The following is a 21069-nucleotide window of genomic DNA, read 5'->3' on the forward strand; positions in this document are numbered from 1 at the left end:
AAAAACCAAAAAAAAAAAAAAAAAAAAAAAAAAAAAATCAGGTTGGATCACAGCTCAGCAGCAGAGGCAGAGCACGCAGATGTGACCCCAGCCCTTGAACAGGAAAGGGAGTTATATTTTCCTTCTTCGTTCGTTCATTCATTCGTTTGTTCGTTTGTTCCCCTTCCTTCCTTCCTTCCTTCCTTCCTTCCTTCCTTCCTTCCTTCCTTCCTTCCTTCCTCCCTTCCTTCCTTCTCTCTCCCTCCCTTCTTTCCTCTCTCCTTCCCTTCCTCTCTCTCTCTCTCACACACACACACACAAACCCTTACTGGTTGTCAGTTCTGAAGAGGTTCATATAGTCATCCCGTGCTTCTGAAAAGCAGCTATAAGCCTGGGCAGGGTCACCAACCTCCCCGAAATCATGTCCTTCCCACCCACCCCAAGCAGCTGAGAGAATTGGCCTCGAGGGTACACAAGGGTCAGTCCACAGCACCACAGGGCTTCAGTGAGGAGAAAGCAGGGGCAGCAGTCTAACAGAGGTTCTGGGAGAAACACAGGCCTGCTGGGTGGGAAGCCTCCTGCCATCTGGCTTGTGCCAGCCCAGGAGCAGAAGCCCAGTCCCAGGGAAGCAGAGCGTGCTGCCTAATTAGCTGACAACCTCACTAAGTACATACCCTGAGGTGGAAACTTCTAGTTCTTTGGAAAGTTAGTTATATCAAATAATGTTTTTGCTGGGTCACCAGGTGAAAGGATGTCTGCTAAAGCAAACACATGAAAGACGTTTTCCTGAAGCAGGTGAAAGGATATTTGGATATAGAAGACATGTGAAAGGACCCATGATGGAGTATAACTATGACCCCACAGACTGTGGGAGACGAGCACTGAGCCTTGGTTTGGTTTGCTCCGCCTCGCTGTTCTTCACTAAAGACATGCATGTATTGGTTCACCTGACATAGCATTGTTGAGCTCAACTTGTGATAATGGCTATCGAGAGAAGAAACTTGCCCAAGAACTGCTCATGAGGTTCCTGCGGCAGCTTGCCGCCTCAGTGGCCTCACCTCAGGCCGGTTGGTAAGCCTGGTGGTTTCTTCAGGATTGAACTACAGCTGCCTGGTGTCTGCTTCTGCTTGCTGAAAGAATTGGTCTGCAGCTGCTGCATCATATGAACTGCTGTCCAAGAAGATCAAGCTTGTCCCTATTACATATCAGGTCCACTTCCCCCATATCCTAATACTCTACCACTACCTCTGCTGGGTGGTGGGCTAGAGGAGAGGTTGAACCCTTATTAAAAGTAGGTTGTAAAAAAAATGTATGCCTACAATACCCTGTGGAGAGAGGCCATGTGCCTCTGTTTCCATCCTAGTTCAACACATAGATAGACAGACGAACAGACAGATAAACAGGGTGGTGGTACAAAAGGCTATCACAGGCTGGGGGCAGGTTGGAGGTGGATTTCTGTGCATCTGTGAGGTGCTAAGGTGAGAAGCTAGCTTGTCCCTCAACATTAGACAGAAATAGAACTATGGTGTAGCCAGGAGAATAGTCCCAGGGAGGATAAGATCTCTCCTCCTCTTTCCGGGGGAAGACTGGAAGCTTTCTTGTGGCTTATGTTCGGCTTTTAAAGTTTATATTTGGGGGTCTTAAGGAGGAACTGCTGAGGGAGTCGCTCCTGCCAGTGGTGACCCTGTCTACATAGCCATGCTAACCTATCAAATGACAGACATTCCAGGCTGTGCCTATCCCTGCTTACAGACCCCACCAAGTCTTCTACAGATTGGCAGCTGCTCCAGCCAGCTAAGGCAAGATCCAGGGTCCTGCCATTTGTACTTGGTGAGGAAACTAGCTGTCACACATCATCAGATGGACTGTCCTGACCCAGCTTTGAATAGAATCTAATTTTGCTTTCTCTAAAGCAAATAGGGCACTGCAAAGAAACGGATCTGTTGGTTTGGTAACGGGCTCAAGTGAGCTTAAGATATGTGGGCAGAGGGAGAGAAAAAAAAAAAGCCAAGGGCTGTGTCTGTGGACGCCAGCAATCTCTGTCTTTTCTTGTCCCAACTTGCAGACCAAGGCAGTGACAGGGTTGGGGCTGGGGCACAAACACACCCAGGCCTATGGTCTAGAAAGAAACAATGAAGGTAGCTTGGTGAGTACAGACTTATGAAATGCCCCTGTACCCGGGAGGACTGGTTACATGACATCGCCAAACACTGGTGCAGGCTGCAACTTGCTAAGGATGTCTTCCCGAGCCGCAGATGCTGCCTGCTTGGACCAGCTATGCCTTGCTCTGATGTACTGGACATTCCCCAACCTGAAGTCCTACTGGCATCAGTGGAGAGCCCAGACTGCACAGGCTGCAGGAGTTGCCAGGTCCTCTCCAGCCAAGGGTGCTCTGCTGACTACATGAGAGATGGTAAGCAGGGATGAGGTATGGCGGGAAGGCAGACCTCTCTAAGCCAGAGGCCACCAAACCCTTCAGGGCCTCATGGCCTCCATCCCATCTTTTCCCTGTGGTAGACCTCAGGATCCTTCCAGAATCTGCAGGGAGGCAGACATTTCCCCCCGGAGATCCTGAAGCAGATGCTGAAACCTATGCTGTGTGCAGACGGAGCAGAGTTACACAGATCCAGCCAGGCCTGCAAGCCATGCAGGTCCTAAAGGGCAGCGACCCATGAGCTGCCAGTAGGCTTCTCAGAATCAGAGCTGGCCAGAGAGAATGGAGCTGCTGTTTCAGCAAAAACCGAGCTGAGGCGACTTGGAGCAAATAACTGCATGGGTGCCTGAATCAGATGTTCTCGGTGACAGTTCTGTTTCAGGCAGGTGTAAGGAATGTTCTTAATGGAGCACAATTAGAAACAAATTCAATAGGACTGCTGAGTACAGTAAGTAGAACACACATACACACACACACACACACACACACACACACACCACCACTACCACCAAAATAAAACAAAACCCCACATCTTATTCGGGTTTTTTTGTCCCCAATTCAGTGTCCTCTGCTTCCACACAAGGGAGGCATGATGTGATCAGAGCAAGCCCCAGTCCTGCCCATCCCCAGGCTGACAGGTATGCTCAACTGCCTAACCATCATTACATACCACAGAGAGCAGTGGGGCGGTCAGACCCCCAGAAGACCACGTAGAAGAAGCAGTGTGGTATGAGACTGGGCAACAGGGCACCTGCAGGCCTCAGTAGACAGAGTCAGGCCCCTGGTGATGACTTCAAGATGCTCTCATCGGTCCACAGAATGCTTGGGGAATTCCCCAGAGAAGATAGACACCTGCTCTCCATTACCCCAAACCCTTGAAACATACACACCAGAATTATAGATGCACGCACGCTCATCTTATGAGCACACCGTATCATGTAAAGTGTGCATGACCTATGTTTGGGCAAAACTTGGAGAGAGATAGAGACAGAGAGAGAGAGAGAGAGAGAGAGAGAGAGAGAGAGACAGAGAGACAGAGAGACAGAGAGACAGAGAGACAGAGAGACANGAGAGAGAGAGAGAGAGAGAGACAGAGAGACAGAGAGACAGAGAGACAGAGAGACAGAGAGACAGAGAGAGAGAGAGACAGAGACAGAGAGACAGAGACAGAGAGACAGAGACAGAGACAGAGCCAGCGAGCCAGCACAGAGAGCTCGGCTATTGCTACTCTTCACTGCACACTTTTCACAAGCCATGGCTCTACAAACTATCCTACCTTATAAGGAACATGGGTGGGCATAGAAGATGCATCGGAAACCACATTGCGCATCATGGAAGTACCGCTATAGCACACGTTCCCAAGCGCAGCATGCTAGGCTCCCTGCAGACACATTCTCCTGGATCAGTTTGTACTCTGGTCTGATGCTGACTGACTCTTCACTATCAAGATGTCTGGCAGCTAGGAATATCCCACACTACCCTGCGTCCTCACGTGGTCATTTGCCCCGCCATGGCAGTCTCTCTGAGTAGTTAGCTGCAGATGACATGAGTGATAACACGGCTGGTAAAGACGGACGTTCCAGAAAATGGGTAGAGGTCTATGTTCAAGGTCCATTATGAGACTAGACCAGAGGGTAGGGATAGATGTGTCTAGTTCACTCCGAATTGCCAGTCTGGCTGCGGCTCAGCTCACCTTCCTCAGGGACTTAGCAAGCTGTAAGCACCAGGATTAGTGGAGTTATACCTCTGTTCAAAGAGATGATGGCATATAAGGGGCCTTTGAAGTTGTTAATCCACACAATTTATAAATGTGCCAGTACGTCTTAGAGGCTGGCTGGCATTCTCTATAGAGTATAAACAGTTAGGATTTTTGAGAGTGATTTGGCTATTAGAGTTGTCAAGGCAGTGCCCCTCAGTCCTGGCATTGGCCACACACCACACACCACACACCCTGGCGGTGGATCTATGAGAGATGGGTGGGGTCGTCAGATACTCACTAGTTGCTAGAAGTGAGAGCAGAATGTAGCCTTTGCTTCTGCCCAGACATGCTCGGCAGGAATCTGCTCCTCACCAGGTCCTTGGGTGCTATGTGGCATGTTCTGGTGTGAACAGACCCACGGGATAGCCTGGTGTGAATAGTGGCATGTGGCACTTTACAGAAACAACTGTGTCCGTCCATGCTCTGGGAGGCCAGGGTTTCCTATTAATGTTCTAAGGCTCACATGAGCAGTCTTTGGCTCACTGTATGCCATCATTCAGTCATTTCACTGTGTGTCCCTTTTTAAGAGAACACTCTATTCTTGACTTAACTCATGGGTCTTAACCACTGACACGTGATTTAAAAAAAAAAAAAAAAGACAGAAGAACAGGCGTTACGACTGTTACCGCCACAACACAGTACTTCTATTGTGTTATGTCCATGTCCCCTCTAACTACTCTGACCCTGAGGAGCTGTTGGGAGTGCAGGGCTGCTGATGTGTGTCTAAGGCTGCTGTCCACCACACTGACATATGTCACCAGCACTTACGTGGGCATTTCCCACACACTGCCTGTACAGTCCCATGTGTCCTCGCGGAGATCTTGTGACACAAGGTCTTAGAGTAGACTGAGGTCCAGAGAAGGAGATCATTTTCTTAGGGATGGAAACTCACAGTGGAAGTCAAGTGGGATGCACACCTTTCTCCATTCCCGACTTCCTGCCTCCCTCTAGATGGAACTTTCACCAACTGCCATTTACAGCACAGGCTCTGTATATTTAGCTGCCCCAGCACCTGTGTTCTTAGGACAACATGAGAGAAAGGAAATTGTAGCAGGAGCATCTTGCTCAAGTGCACCTTGCTCTCCGGTTTACTGAAAAAACAAACCAAAGGGCTTTGTGTGTCCCTTTGCTCTAATGTGGACTCACCCGTGTACTGTGACAGCAGATGGCAAAGAAGAATAAAGGCCTGAAGCTCTCCCAGAGGGGCTGGTACTGGTTAGAGGGGAGGGGCTTTGCTTCAGGGCAGAGCTGAACACAGCTCTGCTGTTGGCCAGTTCAGTGTAGGGAAGACGCCAGTTGTATCTGCCTAGTTTTGATGTACACATATTGTCAACCCCAGTATGTACGGGTATTGTCTCAGTTATATGGTAGAGAAAGCAGACACGGAAGTGGTTCCAAGAACCTCACTGCCTCTATGCTTTAATGGAGATGACCATCAGCCCGAAGGTCCAACTGACCTACCACCCAGCAGCCCGGCCACCCAGGAGCAGGGACATTTTATTCTACTTCATGAGTAAACGCGTGTCACTTTCTCGTTCCTCCCGAGAGCCTTCTGGTGGCCTGTGTCACGGCAATGCAGTAGCACTCTTATGACACGAGTGTGGAAGGGCTTAGAGAACATGAACTCACCTTGCTGTGCAAGCCTGTGGTGGCAGGGATGGAGCCAGAGCTCCACAAGGCAGGATAAACACTCTACCAAAGGCAGAAAGGTTCTGGAGCTGGGGCCTTTAACCTACACCCAATGTCAGACCTGCAGATTCCGAGGCCAACTCAGAAACGGGTGCTATCTCAAACATTTCATGGGAAGGCGATAAGGATCCTATCCCTCTGCTCATTGCTCAGAGAGGCAGCAGATTCTTGGAGAATGCCAACACAGGCTCAGTCATGCGGATGAGGAGAACGGTCGGTACCCCGATCCCTGTGCTTCCTGCCGAGGAGACCCTCAAGCGGATTCAGGCATGTAGCTGGACTGGCTGTCCCGAACCTGGCCATCTGCCTGCTCCAGCTCTGCTGGGCATGTAGCTGCAATACCACGTGCCCCAGGGTCCTTGACTCAGAGTCCCAAGAATGACAACTTGGTTCCACACGGCCCAGGAAATCCACCCTTCAGGAAGAGGTGCAGCCTAGGCTACCAGCCAGGGATTTCAAGATCCCGACAAAGATGAGGTTTGGCTTTCCTACGGTGGGGCTGTGGACCACATGGGGCATGTGGTCAACTCATCTCACCCGGCTACCGTTCTAGGTAATCTCCCCAGTCACAATGCACTCTGGGTAGCGGTAGAGAAGGACAGAGTGGACGTGTTTTATCTTCCGAAGGAGGCTCAGACCCTCTGAAGGAGTGCTCATCCTACCCATCGGTCACAGACTGGTTTCTGGGCTGGGCAAGATGCCTAGAGACTGGCTTGAGAGGTCCCAGAGCCAAGAATGGTGGTAGTCTTGCTGGATTGTAAAAGCCTACAATGAAGCCTTCCTGGGACCTAGCTGTCCCTTAAGCAATGAAGGGAAGTAAGGGATGCATTGATTTTATTTTATTTTATTTTATTAAATCTCTAGGAGTCAGGGACTCTGGTTGCTTATCCCAAACTGGATGCTCTTAGCCAGCTATCTAGGGAAGGGCATGTATCTCTGTGACCGCCCCTGAAGACAGCTAACTGCTTTTCTGATAGGTTCCATAGGCAAAGGACCTTTCCTGCTGGGTGGTGTGGTCCTAAGATCCTCCACTGAGGCGAGAGCCTCAGCCCAGAATTATCAGGCACTTAATTCATGTAGATCCCCTGACAGAAGATACATTAGCAATGGCAGCTGACTTTACCACAGGTCAGGCTGGCAGCCAGGAGCCCCAGGGCCTCCTCCACTTTGTAAATTAATTAGCATATGACGGGTAAGAAGTTCAGTTTTAAACACATGCAAATCTATTCCAATTGCCAAACTATCTAGAAGGCAGAGAATGGCCTGGCCTTCTGATTCCCCAACTCCTGCCTTCAGGCATAGTGCCCAGTCACATGATCACCGTTCCTGTGGTGGGGGGTGGTGAGGCTATCGGTCATCCTTCCTCCTACCTCCATTCAGCAGATCTGAGTTGCCCACTGACACATCTTTAGTAAGCTTGACATTTGGATGCAGGTTAAGGGCCCCAGCTTCAGAACACCTCGACCTTTATTAGACCACGTGTCCAAGTCCAAGAAATCACACATCCTTTTACAACAGAAGGAGACCCTTCCCCACAGATGAAAGAGCATAAGACCAGAGAAGAAGCAGCCCCACGGAGGGTTATAAACTCAGGAAGGTGATAGTTTATGTGTAATTTTTGGAAATGATTCAATTTCTTGATAACTTGTGAGTATTTCTACATTTCTCATGGCCACGCATGATGCTATATATACACAAGAACTTCAAGTCACTTAGCACTTGATCGTACTTCCAAAATATCTTTTTATCTGCAATCCCCTTAGCTTTCTTAATGGTCACAGGAGGTGAGTGGGTGCAGTCTTAAGGTCTCTCTCTCTCTCTATGACAGATGGTAGAGCTAAGTGACTTGTCGGAGGTACTGCTGATAAGTCTTAACATCGCTCCAAAAATCTGACCCACAGCAAAGCCAATCCCCTGCTTATACCTTTGTTGTGTTATTCTTTAAGAAAAGGTTTTATTTTTATTGTATATGTATATGCATGTTGCCCATAAAGGCCAGAAGGGGCATCTGATCCCCTTGAGCTGGATGGTTGTTAGCCCCCTGAGGTGGGTGCTTGGAACTGAATGGCAGCCTCTGTGAGAGAACCCAGTGCTGTCCATGGCTGAGCTACCTCCATCGCCAGCCCCTACTGTGCTAATCTTACCTTGGAACTGGCCTCCTTCTACACCAGTAGTAAAAGCCTGGAACTTCCGTTGGTCCTGACAGCCGGAACTAGTAATACACCATGAGGTCACTTAGGACTTAAGAATGCTATCCTACTGTGTGCTCAGACCGTGTGTTTAACCTGTTTGTAAGAACAGTGTGATAACCAACCTTACTATGTCTTGGATTTCCCTGTGTGGTCAATAGTCACAACCAAAGACAATACATAGCTGCAATCTTAAGTTTTACACTTCCGTGCCCCTGACCCAAGAGTAATAATGCCTCCGTGGTGGCTATGAGGGTTAGGGTAATAAATGCGAAATCAGCAAATAGGCTGGAAGCAACCCTATGGAACATGTCCACCGTAAATACTGGCGACAACCTAGATACAGGCCGATAGGTCTGTCTGCAGTGACACAGGTAGTCACGTTTGTTATGTTACTGAATCCCTTGTAAAACTCTATCAGACATTTCTGTAGAGTTTCCCTTATCCCTTCCTTGTGTGACGCTTTCTGTGCTGCTCAATAGAAGAGAGAACAAAGCCCTTCGTTAGGGACACACACAGCCACAGGGACAGACAGACAGATTCACAAGACAGCCTTCAGGCAGGCATAGATTCAGCCTCGTGCAACAGACAGACAGGAGGGAAGTCAGATCTGGGCTTGCTCTCGGTGAGATTACTCCAAGGGGAGGTACTTTGATTTCTGTTCCTTAATGCAACGCTGCACACATTCTGGGCACCGTGGGGTCATTATTAATGCATCTGAGAGAGGCAGTGGTTCTACTGGAGAGCTGAGTACTCACATTCCTTGGTGTTGGGAGGTGCCAAGAGACAGGAGTAGCAGACCATGCCGTAGATGTTCCTGGGCCTGTTTTCCAGCATGTAGTAGCTACAGGAGGCAAGAAAAGACACAGGAAAGGCCGATGAGTGAGAGATACCGCACAGTACACCCCGGATGTCACTAAGCCGTGACTGAAGCCAGGCATGAGAAAACTTGGTAGAAACTGAGGACCCGAGAGGCCACTAGCCCTCAGGACCCCCTCAGTTCCTTGGGGGGGGGGATGTTTACTATGTCCTGAAGGAGAATAGTCTCTTTTCCAGAACTGGGATGACTTGGGACCTGACTTTCATGGCCAGCTTGCTTGCCCCACCCCCCTCTCTCTCCCTCCCTCCCTTCCTCCCTTCTTCTCTTTCTTTCCTAAAGGGTTTGTTTAACACTTGTGTGCATGTGCGCGCCTGTGTGTGTGTGTGCAACTTTCATGAAGGCTTTCAGAGGCAGTACCTATGCACCACCACATGTGGGCACCAGTGAGCTCCCTGTATCTCTCCCCATCACTGTCATCCAGCCCACGGCCCATATGTTGGTGGGGTTGCTTGCAAAACGCCTATTTGGGATCTTTGGGACAGCGACAGAGACAGAAAACAACTACATTGGCCACACAGGTCACTGCAGGTAGCCTTGGAGATGACCCTCTCCCCAGAGAAACCAGGTACGGATACAACGAATTGCCCCGGGCTAAAGACATCTGTGTAAGTATTGAGTTTGTCTGCAGTTGTACTCAGAAGAAAGAGTGAGTACTCAGAGCAGCTGCTGCGTCCAGACCTTTAACCCCAACAGTGCTCTGGCTACTTCTCATATGCCACCCCTTAAAGGGTCCAGCCCTCGGCAGCTGCTGCGCCCCTCCCGCACTGATTTTCTTTGACATTTTGACTCATATCTTGGTGTGAGCCATTTTCCATAAACAAGCACTGTACGGTGACCGTGAGGCCACTTATCACATTGTGAGAAGTCTAGTCAAATAAAGGAAGCTGGTGTCAGTTTTTAGAACTCAAGAGATGAGACGCCGTCTCCACTGGTGGATCTAACTGCGATTGTTTCCTAACTTCTTTCTCATTAGCTGTTTACCAGGAAGGCCCTCCAGATGGCTGTGGGTGGTAAGGTGAGACTCTCCTTGGGGGAGGGTGGGCTGGGACACTCTGGACCCCAGCCTGCCTGAGTGTCCCAGCCCGCCTGAGCTTGGACCATTACCAGTAACATCAGGGTTGTAATTGCTTACCCTTCCTCAAAGCCTTTTATCCTCAGATCCCTGAGCATCTCGCAAACATTAATTAACCAATCTCAAAAACACCCTCGGAGAAGCCACAACAGTTTAACTGTTAAGCCTTCTGGAGAAAGCTCCCAAACACACCCTCTGGCCCCCTAAGAAGCCATCTTTGTCAGTGAAGCAATGAATTACATGTAGACAGTGGAGGATCTACCCATAGGTATCCCCCAGTTGCTGATTCAGTTCCACTTACAGCTTTCTAACATCTCCCGAGTCCACACCATTTCTTTCTCCCATCTCATTAAGACCAGGTGCTGGGGGCCGACAAGGATAAGCCTTGTTCTTGCCAGGCACTAAGGAAGGACAATTGTTGGTGAATATTGACCGGGCAAATCAATGTTCTGCTCCACAGTTCAGAGTGCTGAGCCGAGGAAAGCTCTAATGGTAGACCACACATCCCTTTAAAGGCAGCAAAGCCAGCGTCTTGGATGTCCTGGTTCTGTCTGGCTATCAGGCTCTGTCATAGGTAAGGCTCCAGAGGCACACATAGGAGAGGTGTGGACCACCTGGGCTTGATGACCTGCTGCACACTCAAGACCTGGGTAGTTAGCACCTGGGCAGGGGCTTCGGGCTGCTCAGTCGAGGGTTGCCATGTGTGCTGAGAGGTAGCCTTTTCTTGGTATGCGAGCAGGTACTTGCTGCAGTAGGTTGACCAGTAGTCCCATCTGGGTGTCTCTTGCTGATTCCCCTAGGGGCTCTGAATGTTTCCATCTCCGTGTTCTGACCCTGGCCCTGACTGTGCACTTGACCAAGCAGTACAAAGTTCCTTAATGAAGGAACACTGTAGAGCAGTTTGCTGGTTTTTCTTTTATGTGTGGGTCTTGGGTTTGCCTGCCTTGCTTGTATACCACATGCATGCCCGGTGCCATTGGAGGTCAGGAGAAGGTGTCATATCCCCTAAGGCTGGAGTTACAGTTTGCCATGGAGATGCTGGGAATCAGATCCAGAACCTGTGGAAAGGTATCCAATGCTCTTAATTGCTGAGCCATCTCTCCAGCCCTGCTATAGACATTTTTAAAAAGATGGGTTGGCTCTAGGAATCTGTTAAGAAGTTGCATGGTCTGCCTGGCACAAGTGTCAAATGCCTCCAGACACACAACTATGTTCTAGCATGTATTGCTGAAAGAATTTGTGTGTGTTTTGTTATGTATATGTTCCTGTGTGTGCGTACACATTTGTATGCAGTGCGTAAATGTATGGTGACCAGAGGTCAATATCTGGTTCCTTAGTTGGTTTGCTTTCTGCCTTATTGTTAAAGTCAGGGTCTTTCACTGAGCTCATTTATTCAATGAGACTGCTTAGCTAATGAGCTGCGTGGCTCCTCCTGGCTCTGTGATGCGTATAGCCACTTCTGGTTTTTATGTGCATGTTGGCAATTTGAATTCAGATCTTCATGCTGTACAGCACGCACTGGCTGCACCATCTCTCCAGCCCAGAGAACATTTTAAAGTGTTAGCTTTTTCTTTCAGCACTAACCTAAACTAACAAAAGTTTGCACTTGGAGTTCTGTCCACAGCTAAACGAGAGTGGAGAGAGCTGGCCTTTTCTTCAGCTCTTACAGAGCTTCTTCAGTCTGAAGTGTTCATTGGCCATCTGTGGCCCAGCAAGGGTCAAGACCATTTATCTTCCTGTAAAAATGTGATTCCTTACTCTTTGATCCTTAATTTGATTTCCTCTACAGATGCCCCTGGCCTTAACCGTGAGGTAGCATTCTGATAAGATCATTGTAAGCTAAAGAGATTGTTAAATAGAAAATGTGTTCAGTGCACCCAGTTCTCTACTTAGCTGGTGGAGCATGCTCAGAACACGCATTTTTGCCTACAGTCAGGTTGCATCTGCTAACATAAAAACCTACTTTGTAATAAAGCTTGTCTCATGTAAGTTCTGCTCTGGAGATGAAAGACAGATTGGCTGCATTGGGGGACTCACTACCAGCTTTGGGTTAAGCCAGGCTGAAGTGATGTTTCTTCTTAATGAGTAAAGGCATCACAACTTGTGGGGTGGAGGGGAGCTAAGCTGAGCCACTGTGAGCTGGACACTACCTCAAGCATTCTTGAATTCTCTCCTTCTCTCCTCTGTTTTTCCTGCCCTAAATTATCTAGTCAGGGCAAAATTCAGTTTAAACAAGGATCCAAGCGTCTTCTGTTCAGGCTGACGTCCTCTTAGATGCTAGGAAACGATTTTCCCCTTCAGATTCCCGTTTCATATCACCTAAGATTACAGTGGATGTTCTGGGTCATGAGACACCCACACCCTTCAACCTGTGACCTGCAGATTCCTTTCCACAGCCTGCCAAGCCCATGGGCAGTTAGTTGCTAAGCCTCCTCTGTAAAAGCAGTGGCTTGGTATAGAACTGGCTGCAGGAGCTACCCAGGGCAGGGGATGCCAAGGCGGGGGAGGTTACGAAATCTAACCCCTTCCCTGCTGCCTTGTCCGTGTCTCCTGTTGTCTCCCACACAGACCTTTCATAACAGGAAAGCCCCGTGTGCTGCTATTGTTCAGTGACTGTCTGGGCCACATGTGTGTACAGAGCTGAGAAAGGGAGGCAGCATCCGCCAAGCCACAAGGAGGGGAGAGGGCCAGCCTCAGCCTTAAAAAGACAAACACCAGGGAAATCTACATCCTGGCTCATAACCACAGGGGTTCATGGTGCTAATCTGTCCAGCCTGCCAAAATGCCTCCATGGTCTTCTGTGACAGCATGAGAACCTCATTTTGTTCTGTAAGTTTAAGGCATGCAACAGGAAGTGGGTTCTGCTGCTGTGGGGCTTGAGACCCTGCGTGAAGAAGTCATAGTTCTAAGAGGGACTAGGGAAGTGGACACTTTCTCTTTAGTGGCTTCGGGGTCAGGAATGACTGACTGATTTAGCAGATATATCTCTCTACAAGCTAAATGGGGGAACTGACTACCTATAAACCTACTCCACATTTGTAGAGTGATGTAATGCACGCGGAGACAGAGGTAAACATAGTCCCCCTCTCTCCATCCCAAACCTCGATCTGTCCCAAGTATTAAAGATAAAGTGACGGTTGCACAGAACAGAGAGAGAACTTAAGACTTCAGGGCTGGGAACATGCCTCTGGAATCTATGCAGCCCCAACACGCATTCTGTAAACGGCATCTGCTTGGAGCTTCTAGAGAAAGCAGGCTCACTACTGTTGTTTACCATCTTTGGGGATTGGATGCTTTCTGGAAATATCGGGACCAGGAAAATTGTCTCCATGGCTCTCTAGACAGCTCTTAAGCACTAGCTGGCATCTGACTTTGAGCCGCACAGTCCCTGCATGGTCCCAGGCTTGTCTGTTTTAGCTAAAAAAGACTCTGTGGCTCTACCTGGTAGTGGAACGGCTACATACAGCCACTGCCCCTTTTCGATAATCTGGAACAGGATGACAGTTGCTTCATGGACACCTGATTGGGTGCTGTCACGGGGCTCTCCTACAGTGGCTTGAGAGCTAGGCACGTGGGTTGGGGAGCTTCAGCATGCACTGGCCCATGCTCCCTGCACCCTGAGGCTGCTTCTTGGATCCCATCGGGACCAATGGCTCTAGTGTGACTAGTACTCATCACTCACATTGACTCTCATCCCTCTCCATCCATCCACGTGGGTGAGTTTGGTCTGGGTGTCGCACAGATGTTCATCACATCTGGCTGTCACCTGTCTCCACATCCCCCACCAAATCCTTCTTCCTCCTGTATTTTACATTTCAACATATGTAACTATCCACACCACACTGGCACAGGGAAGGCAGACACCAGTGAGTCTCCTGCACCTATTCTTCACCTTGAGCCTCCATCTAGCTGCTGGGCATCCCTGAGACTCTTGCCACTCCAGGGCCTCTGTCCCAGCTCCTCTGCTCTCCATACTGATGTCCTTGCTTGAGGTCCCGGGCTATTCACTCCTCAGCCATTTCCCTTGCCGCTGTCAAAAGGATCCCGCTGCCACTGAGCCCTGTTGCATCCTTCCCTGACTTGGCCTTCTGAGTGGGGACCTGCATCAGTCAGTTTGGTGCTGGTTGCTAGAATCCTTCCATCTGACTCCACCTGCCTCTAGCATCTCCACGCATCCTGGCGTGAACTCCTCACGAGGCCACGGGAACCAGAGGACCAGACCCTGAAGATGCTTGCTGCATCCCGGGCAAAGAAATAATCCAGCTGTCACATGGCTCATAAACGGTGTTGACACAGATGGTTCTTTCCCTCCAAAGGAAGCACGATGGGATGGGTGTGCCTTACGCAGGTGACTGCCAGGCGCTCTGCATTTTGTTGTGTATCGTAAGTTTGAACCAAGAAAAAAAAAAAAAACCAATCTGAAGCCAATGAATACACGAATTCATCAAAATGTATAGGCAAATACATTTGAATCATGTCAGTGACCTGAACATGATTGCCTAGCAAATATTTGGATACCTGAGTCTGTGGCTCAGGAGGTGGCCTGAGCTGAAGACAGAACTCTGGGGAACTGGGGTGGGGGTCACCATTGTCACAGGCAGTGAGGGACACTGTGAAATAAGATACTTCTCTATAAAGAAATTGAACTCTCCGTGTGTGTGTGTGTGTGTGTGTGTGTGTGTGTGTGTCTGTCTGTCTGTCTGTCTGTGGTGTGTCTGTGTGCGTGTATGTATGTGATGAATAATGAATTTACCACACAATTATATTTACATTGGAGTTGTCTTTCTGTACTTCCTTCTCAAAAGGTTAATGTTTATCACTCCACTCCCCTAGACCCACCACATCATGGCCATCAGCACCATCCAGTCATCCACCACCATCTCTGCCACCACTTCCACCCAGACCTGTATCATCACACCTCTACCACTGCCATCACCATCACCACCTCCACCTCCACCACCACCACCACCACCACCACCACCACCATCATAACCGCCGCCGCCCACCATCAGCCTTCTATCTCCTTCTATCTCCTCCCCCTCCTCCCACCCTGCTTCTCTCTTCAGCTGGGAGTCTGGAAAAAACATNACAATTATATTTACATTGGAGTTGTCTTTCTGTACTTCCTTCTCAAAAGGTTAATGTTTATCACTCCACTCCCCTAGACCCACCACATCATGGCCCTTCCTGCTTTCCTACCGGGGGTTGCGATTACAGGCATGCACACCACTCCTACCTATATATAACTACCACTACCACCACCATCACCACCTCCACCTCCACCACCACCACCATCACCATCACCACCACCACCACCACCACCTCCGCCGCCGCCCACCATCAGCCTTCTATCTCCTTCTATCTCCTCCCCCTCCTCCCACCCTGCTTCTCTCTTCAGCTGGGAGTCTGGAAAAAACATGCTATGTTGTGGCCACTAGAGGGAGGCAGTAGCAACAGCTGTGTGCGTTGATTGGGTGTCCAGACAGGAATTTTCTGATTCTAGGCAGAATTGCTAATGCATTCTATCAGGAAAACAGAAAGATTTTTATCTTTTTGTCTCTCAGACCAATTGCATTCTCACTTTGCTTTTGGGGGTGTGGTGGGGTGGGAGATCTGTATAACACAGCAGAGTGGAAAGCACAGATAACAGAGGATTCAGGTTTTTACCCACACATTTCCCAGAATGCTAAAAATCAAGAATACTAGATTACTTCCCCTCCAAAATGCTTCTCTGTAAGCGTTCAGCCGGTTTGTTTTACAAAGGCTATACACATTACAGTCAGGCTATGCTATGACAACGCCCCATATCAGGCACAAATGCAGTGACAAGCCTCCCCATCCTGTTGTTATTCCCCAGAGATGGTGGCAAAGGTGGGCATGACATTTTGTGAAGGTCTGTTGCGCCTGCGGGGTTCTGCTCACAGGGTCAGTGTTCCTCACCCTTCAGGGGTCAGCCTGGAGGCACACCCCCACACTTACCCAGGGAGACACGGGCCACACTCAGCGTCGTTTTCCATGTCTCCTGGTGTCAGCACGGTGGCCCGGAAGAAGCCCTCACAGTCTTTGTGGCGCCTGCATATCTGATAACCTCCTTTGGAGAACTTCTCTGCAGGGCAGGGCACACAGCCATAGTCGTCGTCTTTGGTGCCGTATCCACAGGACTGGCCGGGGAGACAGGGGATACGAGAACACACAACACATGATTACAGTGGACTGCACAGTGGCGTGCGCACTGTTTCCAGTCTCAGCTGCCCATCCTACAGAAGCTGCAAGCTTCCTCCTCTCTACCAACTGATGCTGAGTGACAGCCTTCAGCCTCAGAGGAGGTCCTTTAAGTATAGGTCCACTGGCTTCTTGGAGTGCCTCACTAGGAGCCCGAGTTTTCTCAGAACTCTGCAAGAATCCCAGACACTGTCACCCCAGACATTTTTCTGGTGCTTCAAAGAGCATGTGTGTTTATCCTGTCCACAGAAGGGGGAGGGGCACTTCTCAGAACTGATGGCCTGTTCCTGGAGAACATTTACACCACACTTACAATCAGACTATGAGCCCAACAGGGCAAGACAAGACACTTTTTCAAGAATTCAGAACACCTGAGAAATATGCTGGAGGGTGCACATCTGGCAAGTGCACATCTGGGAAGTGCACATCTGGAGAGTGTGCATCTGGGATGTGCACATCTGTTGAGTGTACATCTGGGGAGTACACATCTGGAGAGTACACATCTGGCAAATGCACATTTGGCAAGTGCACATCTGGAGAGTGTACATCTGGGATGTGAACATCTGTTGAGTATACATCTGGGGAGTACACATCTGGAGAGTACACATCTGGTAAGTGCACATCTGGGGAGTGCACATCTGGAGAGTGCACATCTGGAGAGTGCACATCTGGAGAGTGCACATCTGGAGAGTGCACATCTGGAGAGTGCATATCTGGGGAGTGCACTGGGCTCTGTAGCACATATCACCCAGCCCTGGTGTGTATACCTTGATGACCTCTTCCTCCTCAGTGCCAGTTTAATGTGCTATGAGTCCACGCCCCTGTGCCCCAGAGCTCATGGGCACAGGCTGGTTCTTACCATGTAGGGCTCCTCCCCTGGTCTGCATGGAGGACACTGCTGGCACAGCCCGGTAGTCTGGTTGTGGTACTCGTTCTCACCACAGCTGGAGTCCTCTGCCTTGGCTGAGCACATCAGAGACACCTGCCACAGAAAGGATGCTTGACCTCCACCCCTTCCAAGATGCAGTTGTTATGTGGGGACAGTGCCCAGAGAGACCGGGACTGGCCACCCATACCTCCCATCTGCAGCCATCCTTACAACCACTTCCTCCTGAGCAGGCTGTCTGAACCTATCCCCGCCCCACATCCATTCTGCCTTGGATTCTCTTAAGGTCATGAAGGAGGTACCTTCCCCTTCTCCTGAGTCTCTAGACATCTGGGTGCCACAGACACTCATCCCTTGGTCTCATGCTTTCCCAACCCAGTCCTCCAGGAGGAGCTCCAGAGGACAAGTGCTTTCTGGTCTTTTTCAGCTGTGGGCCCATCACACAGGCTAACTCATCACTGACAAGCATTGAGGGGGCATTTCTATTTACAAGCCCCGTAATGGCCTGATTAGAACTGGGGGTCCTGTTGTCCTCATGCCCTTCTGACAGCTGGGGAAGCCTAGGTGTAGAAGGCTGAGGCAGTGTGAGGTGGTGCAGCTAGTGAAGGTTGTGGCCTGAGGGAAAGCCCCTGGCCTGTAGGTGCTGGAGGACCTGTACAGTGGGAGCAGGCGCTCAAACACTTACCACCAGCACTGGGAGCCAGGACATCCATTTGCAGTCCCCGACGTGGGCCATGATCTCTTGGAAGCACACCTGAAAAGACATGCTGCATCAGTATCAGGTGGCCCTGCTGCCTTTATCTTTGTCACGTGGATAACAGTAACTTTCCATCCGACAGCACAGGGAATGGAGCATCCCAAAGAATAGACAAGACTCTAAGGTCAGCTCCAGGCTGATGACCCTTAGGCAACTCAGGCACCTACACCAGCATCACGCCACACCATAGAAACACCCTCCCCCCCCACACCCACACCCCTACCCCCCCCCCACACACACACAGAAGGCTGAGCACATGGGGCTGCTGTTAAGCTGGGAGCTTGAGGCCAGTGTTTACAACGCTTTTCGCTTTTCGGTTGGAAGAGTAGTCTTGTGTAAACCTCAACTATGGGGTGCCCTGGGCTGGTCCTGCTGGTTCTGGTTCAGATGCAGGACCAGAAGCATCTCGGAGATGCTGTTGGAGTCTGGTCCATCCCCTTGCTCTCACAGCCCACTGCAAGGGTCTGCCTTCTCTCTGGATGCCCATTAGAATGGATGAGTTAGATAGATAATGCAGTTCAGCCGCCCGATTTTATAGTTGAATCAACTGAAGGCCGGAGAGCTTAAGTGACTTGTCCAAGGTCCTACAACTATTTAATGTATAGAGGATAGCCATAGTGCAGGGAGTCACACACTTTCGCCAACTACTCTAGTACTCCCATCTAGTACTCTCCTCTCTGCGGCTCTGCCATAGTGTTACCTGCTCGCCTTTTCCACCGTGAACTGGGAATTTGTATTTCCAAGGCGAGCTGTTTTGCCTGGGAGCATGAGTATTAATTTCCCTCCATGTTAAAAAGAGACAGTGTGCTGGATTCCCTAGATGACACACTGTGGCCACAATGCTAGCCCTGGGGGGGGGGGTAACCTAATGACCCACAGCGTATTCTCTTTGAAAAGTAGAGTATACTAGGAACCTTCCAGAATTCACCGCTGACTTAAGCCTCAAATCAAACTGAGTCCTCAGGAAACCCTGTCATCCTTTATCCCACATTCCCTTGTCCTTATGGTTGGTGCGGGGAGCCAGTGACTTCCAACAGCACACCAAAGAATGCTGGGTAGAGAGGCACAAAGCAAAAATGACACCTGGAAGCCACTGCCTTTCTCTTTCCTCCTGCTGGTAGGCACTTGGCCCTACAATATCCTAAAGACACAGAGGGAGGTAGCCAAAGGATTGTGTATTGAAAATAAGGAAAGTAAGTTTGAGTCGGAGAGAGGGGGTGCACAAGTGGGGTGGGGTCAGGGAGACCTTGAGCATTGGGATGTATTTACTTTCTGATCCCAGAAGATTTAAAATTGGCTTGGTCTGCGTTCTAGAATTAGAGTGTAGTACATTTAAGCAGGCAGAGAGGCAGGTGGGATCCATATCTGATGAGCTTGGAACTTACAGCTTTCAGAACCTGTTTCCTCCCTGTCCTGCCTCCTCCCCATGGAACAGTAAGTGTCCACACTCCTGTTTAAGGGGGATGGATGGGATCTAAAGATCTGGGCTGGGGGTACAGCTGGGTGGTACCCCCCCCACACACACCCCTGCACAACACCCCCCAGCGTGTGTGAGGCCTCCAGCACAAGGACAGGGATGTAGGTGCTTCAGTTCCCTGGAACCCTACACAAGGCTCAAATGTCCACTGTTGAGTGACCAAAAAACGTCATCGAGGAGACCTTCTTGGCTGTGGTCATAAAGCTGTCTGTGTGCACAGGGATGAGCCCTAAGTGACACCCTGTCCTTAAAGCAGAGATCGCTTTTTGGCTGGAAGTGAGAGAGTGTAGGGGCCGAGAATTAGAGCAGATGGTTTAGCTCCACTCTGGGAACTTTGTAACGAGAAAAAGACCACAGGGCTATTTCACTCTGGGAGAAGTGTGTTTCCAAGAGCCGCCTGAAGATGGGCATTCTGCAAGTGTTCAGGAGACCTGGCCAGGGTCCCGGGCAAGGCCTAGAGGAACAGGGTCTGAGTCTTCTATGGGCTCAACCACATGGCTCAGGTACCTCAGAGTTACCCTCACAGATCACTGCTGTCTATTGGGTGGCCTGTCAGACATGGCCAGGCTTCCAGACACTTTTGCACCCCGGCCCCATGAGGCAAGATGAAAGCACCCAGGTTGCCCTCGGTTGTGAACTTGTTGGGTGTTTTCCTTCTGACAAGGAGCAAGCTAGGGCAGGCAGCAGGGGAGGCAGGGAGCCTCAGCCTAGAGGCCGAGAGGCTGGCTACAGCCCGAAGGAGTGGGCTAGGCCAAGGCAGCAGAGGTCAGACAGGGGCCTGCTTACACACACACATACACACACACACACTCCTGCCTCAGGTCCACAGCTCTGACCTTGCTTCAGGACAGCAGGTTTAGCAGGGATGAGTTTCCACGGTGGCTGTGGAAGGAGCCAGGGGCTCTGGGTACTGGAGGCCTTCCAAGAGGCATATTAATGGTTTCTAATTTAATTGACTTCTAATTATAGCAGATTCTTAAGAGCTACCCTGAAACACGGGCAAGGGCAGGGCCTGTGCACTTTAGTGTCAGCCTGTTTTGAAAGGCTCATTAAAGATGCGCCCAATAAAACTCGGGTCAAAAGGAAAACAAACAGACAGAGGTAATGGGAAAGCCAGCAGCCTCCTCAGTACTTTGCCACTTGTCTGCGTGGGATGGGATGGCCCTGTGGTCAGTGCTACCTTTCTGAGCAGCAAGGGCTCAGATGGAGGTCACCCCTGCCTGGAGGAAATGTGCTGGGGCTCCCAGCTCTGATTGCTCATTACTTTGTCGAGCCCCACTTCCTCACAGTGATAGAGGTGCAAGGGCCAGGAGCTGAGAAAGCTGCTTTCAATCCAGGAGCCCCATGACTGGGGTGGTCACAGTAGTGGCACCAGAAGATGGAAAAAACCCAATCCATGGACCTGCAATGCTGATTTCTTTTAGCTTGCATAATTGATCAGATGCTCAATGACCCAGGCCAGGGTCCTACAAACTCTACCCCATTGGTAAATTACCAGCCCCCACTAAGCTGTCAGCATAACCCACTGGAGTTTAGCTGCACTTGTCTGGTACCTGATGTCTGGGACATTTTTCATGTTCTAGCAGAGACCCTGGGTCCATGCAGACCACAAGAGCCACGTCCGCTGCCAGTCCTGGGCAGGTGGGGCTGCTCCTGCCTCATTAGCTGTTCATTTTCCATCTCACCTGTCTTTCTGCCATTCCCACATCTACAGTTTCCACCTGG

General features: G+C 50.0%; 1 protein-coding gene across 2 annotated transcripts in view; it reads right to left on the minus strand.

Moving 5' to 3' along the window:
• The window catches only part of Edar (ectodysplasin A receptor), a 74431-nt gene that overhangs the window by 10780 nt on the left and 42582 nt on the right, over positions 1-21069 (minus strand). For both annotated transcript variants that reach the window (XM_021205510.1, XM_029542436.1), the window contains exons 2-5: positions 17796-17864; positions 17084-17206; positions 15982-16163; positions 8809-8894 (exon numbers count right to left, since the gene is read on the minus strand). In XM_021205510.1, the coding sequence (XP_021061169.1) occupies positions 8809-8894; positions 15982-16163; positions 17084-17206; positions 17796-17846 (442 nt within the window). In that variant the 5' untranslated portion in view covers positions 17847-17864. The remainder of the gene's footprint in view (positions 1-8808; positions 8895-15981; positions 16164-17083; positions 17207-17795; positions 17865-21069) is intronic.

This window comes from Mus pahari, chromosome 9 (assembly GCF_900095145.1).
Source record: "Mus pahari chromosome 9, PAHARI_EIJ_v1.1, whole genome shotgun sequence".
In the NCBI taxonomy this organism is placed as follows: domain Eukaryota; kingdom Metazoa; phylum Chordata; class Mammalia; order Rodentia; family Muridae; genus Mus; species Mus pahari.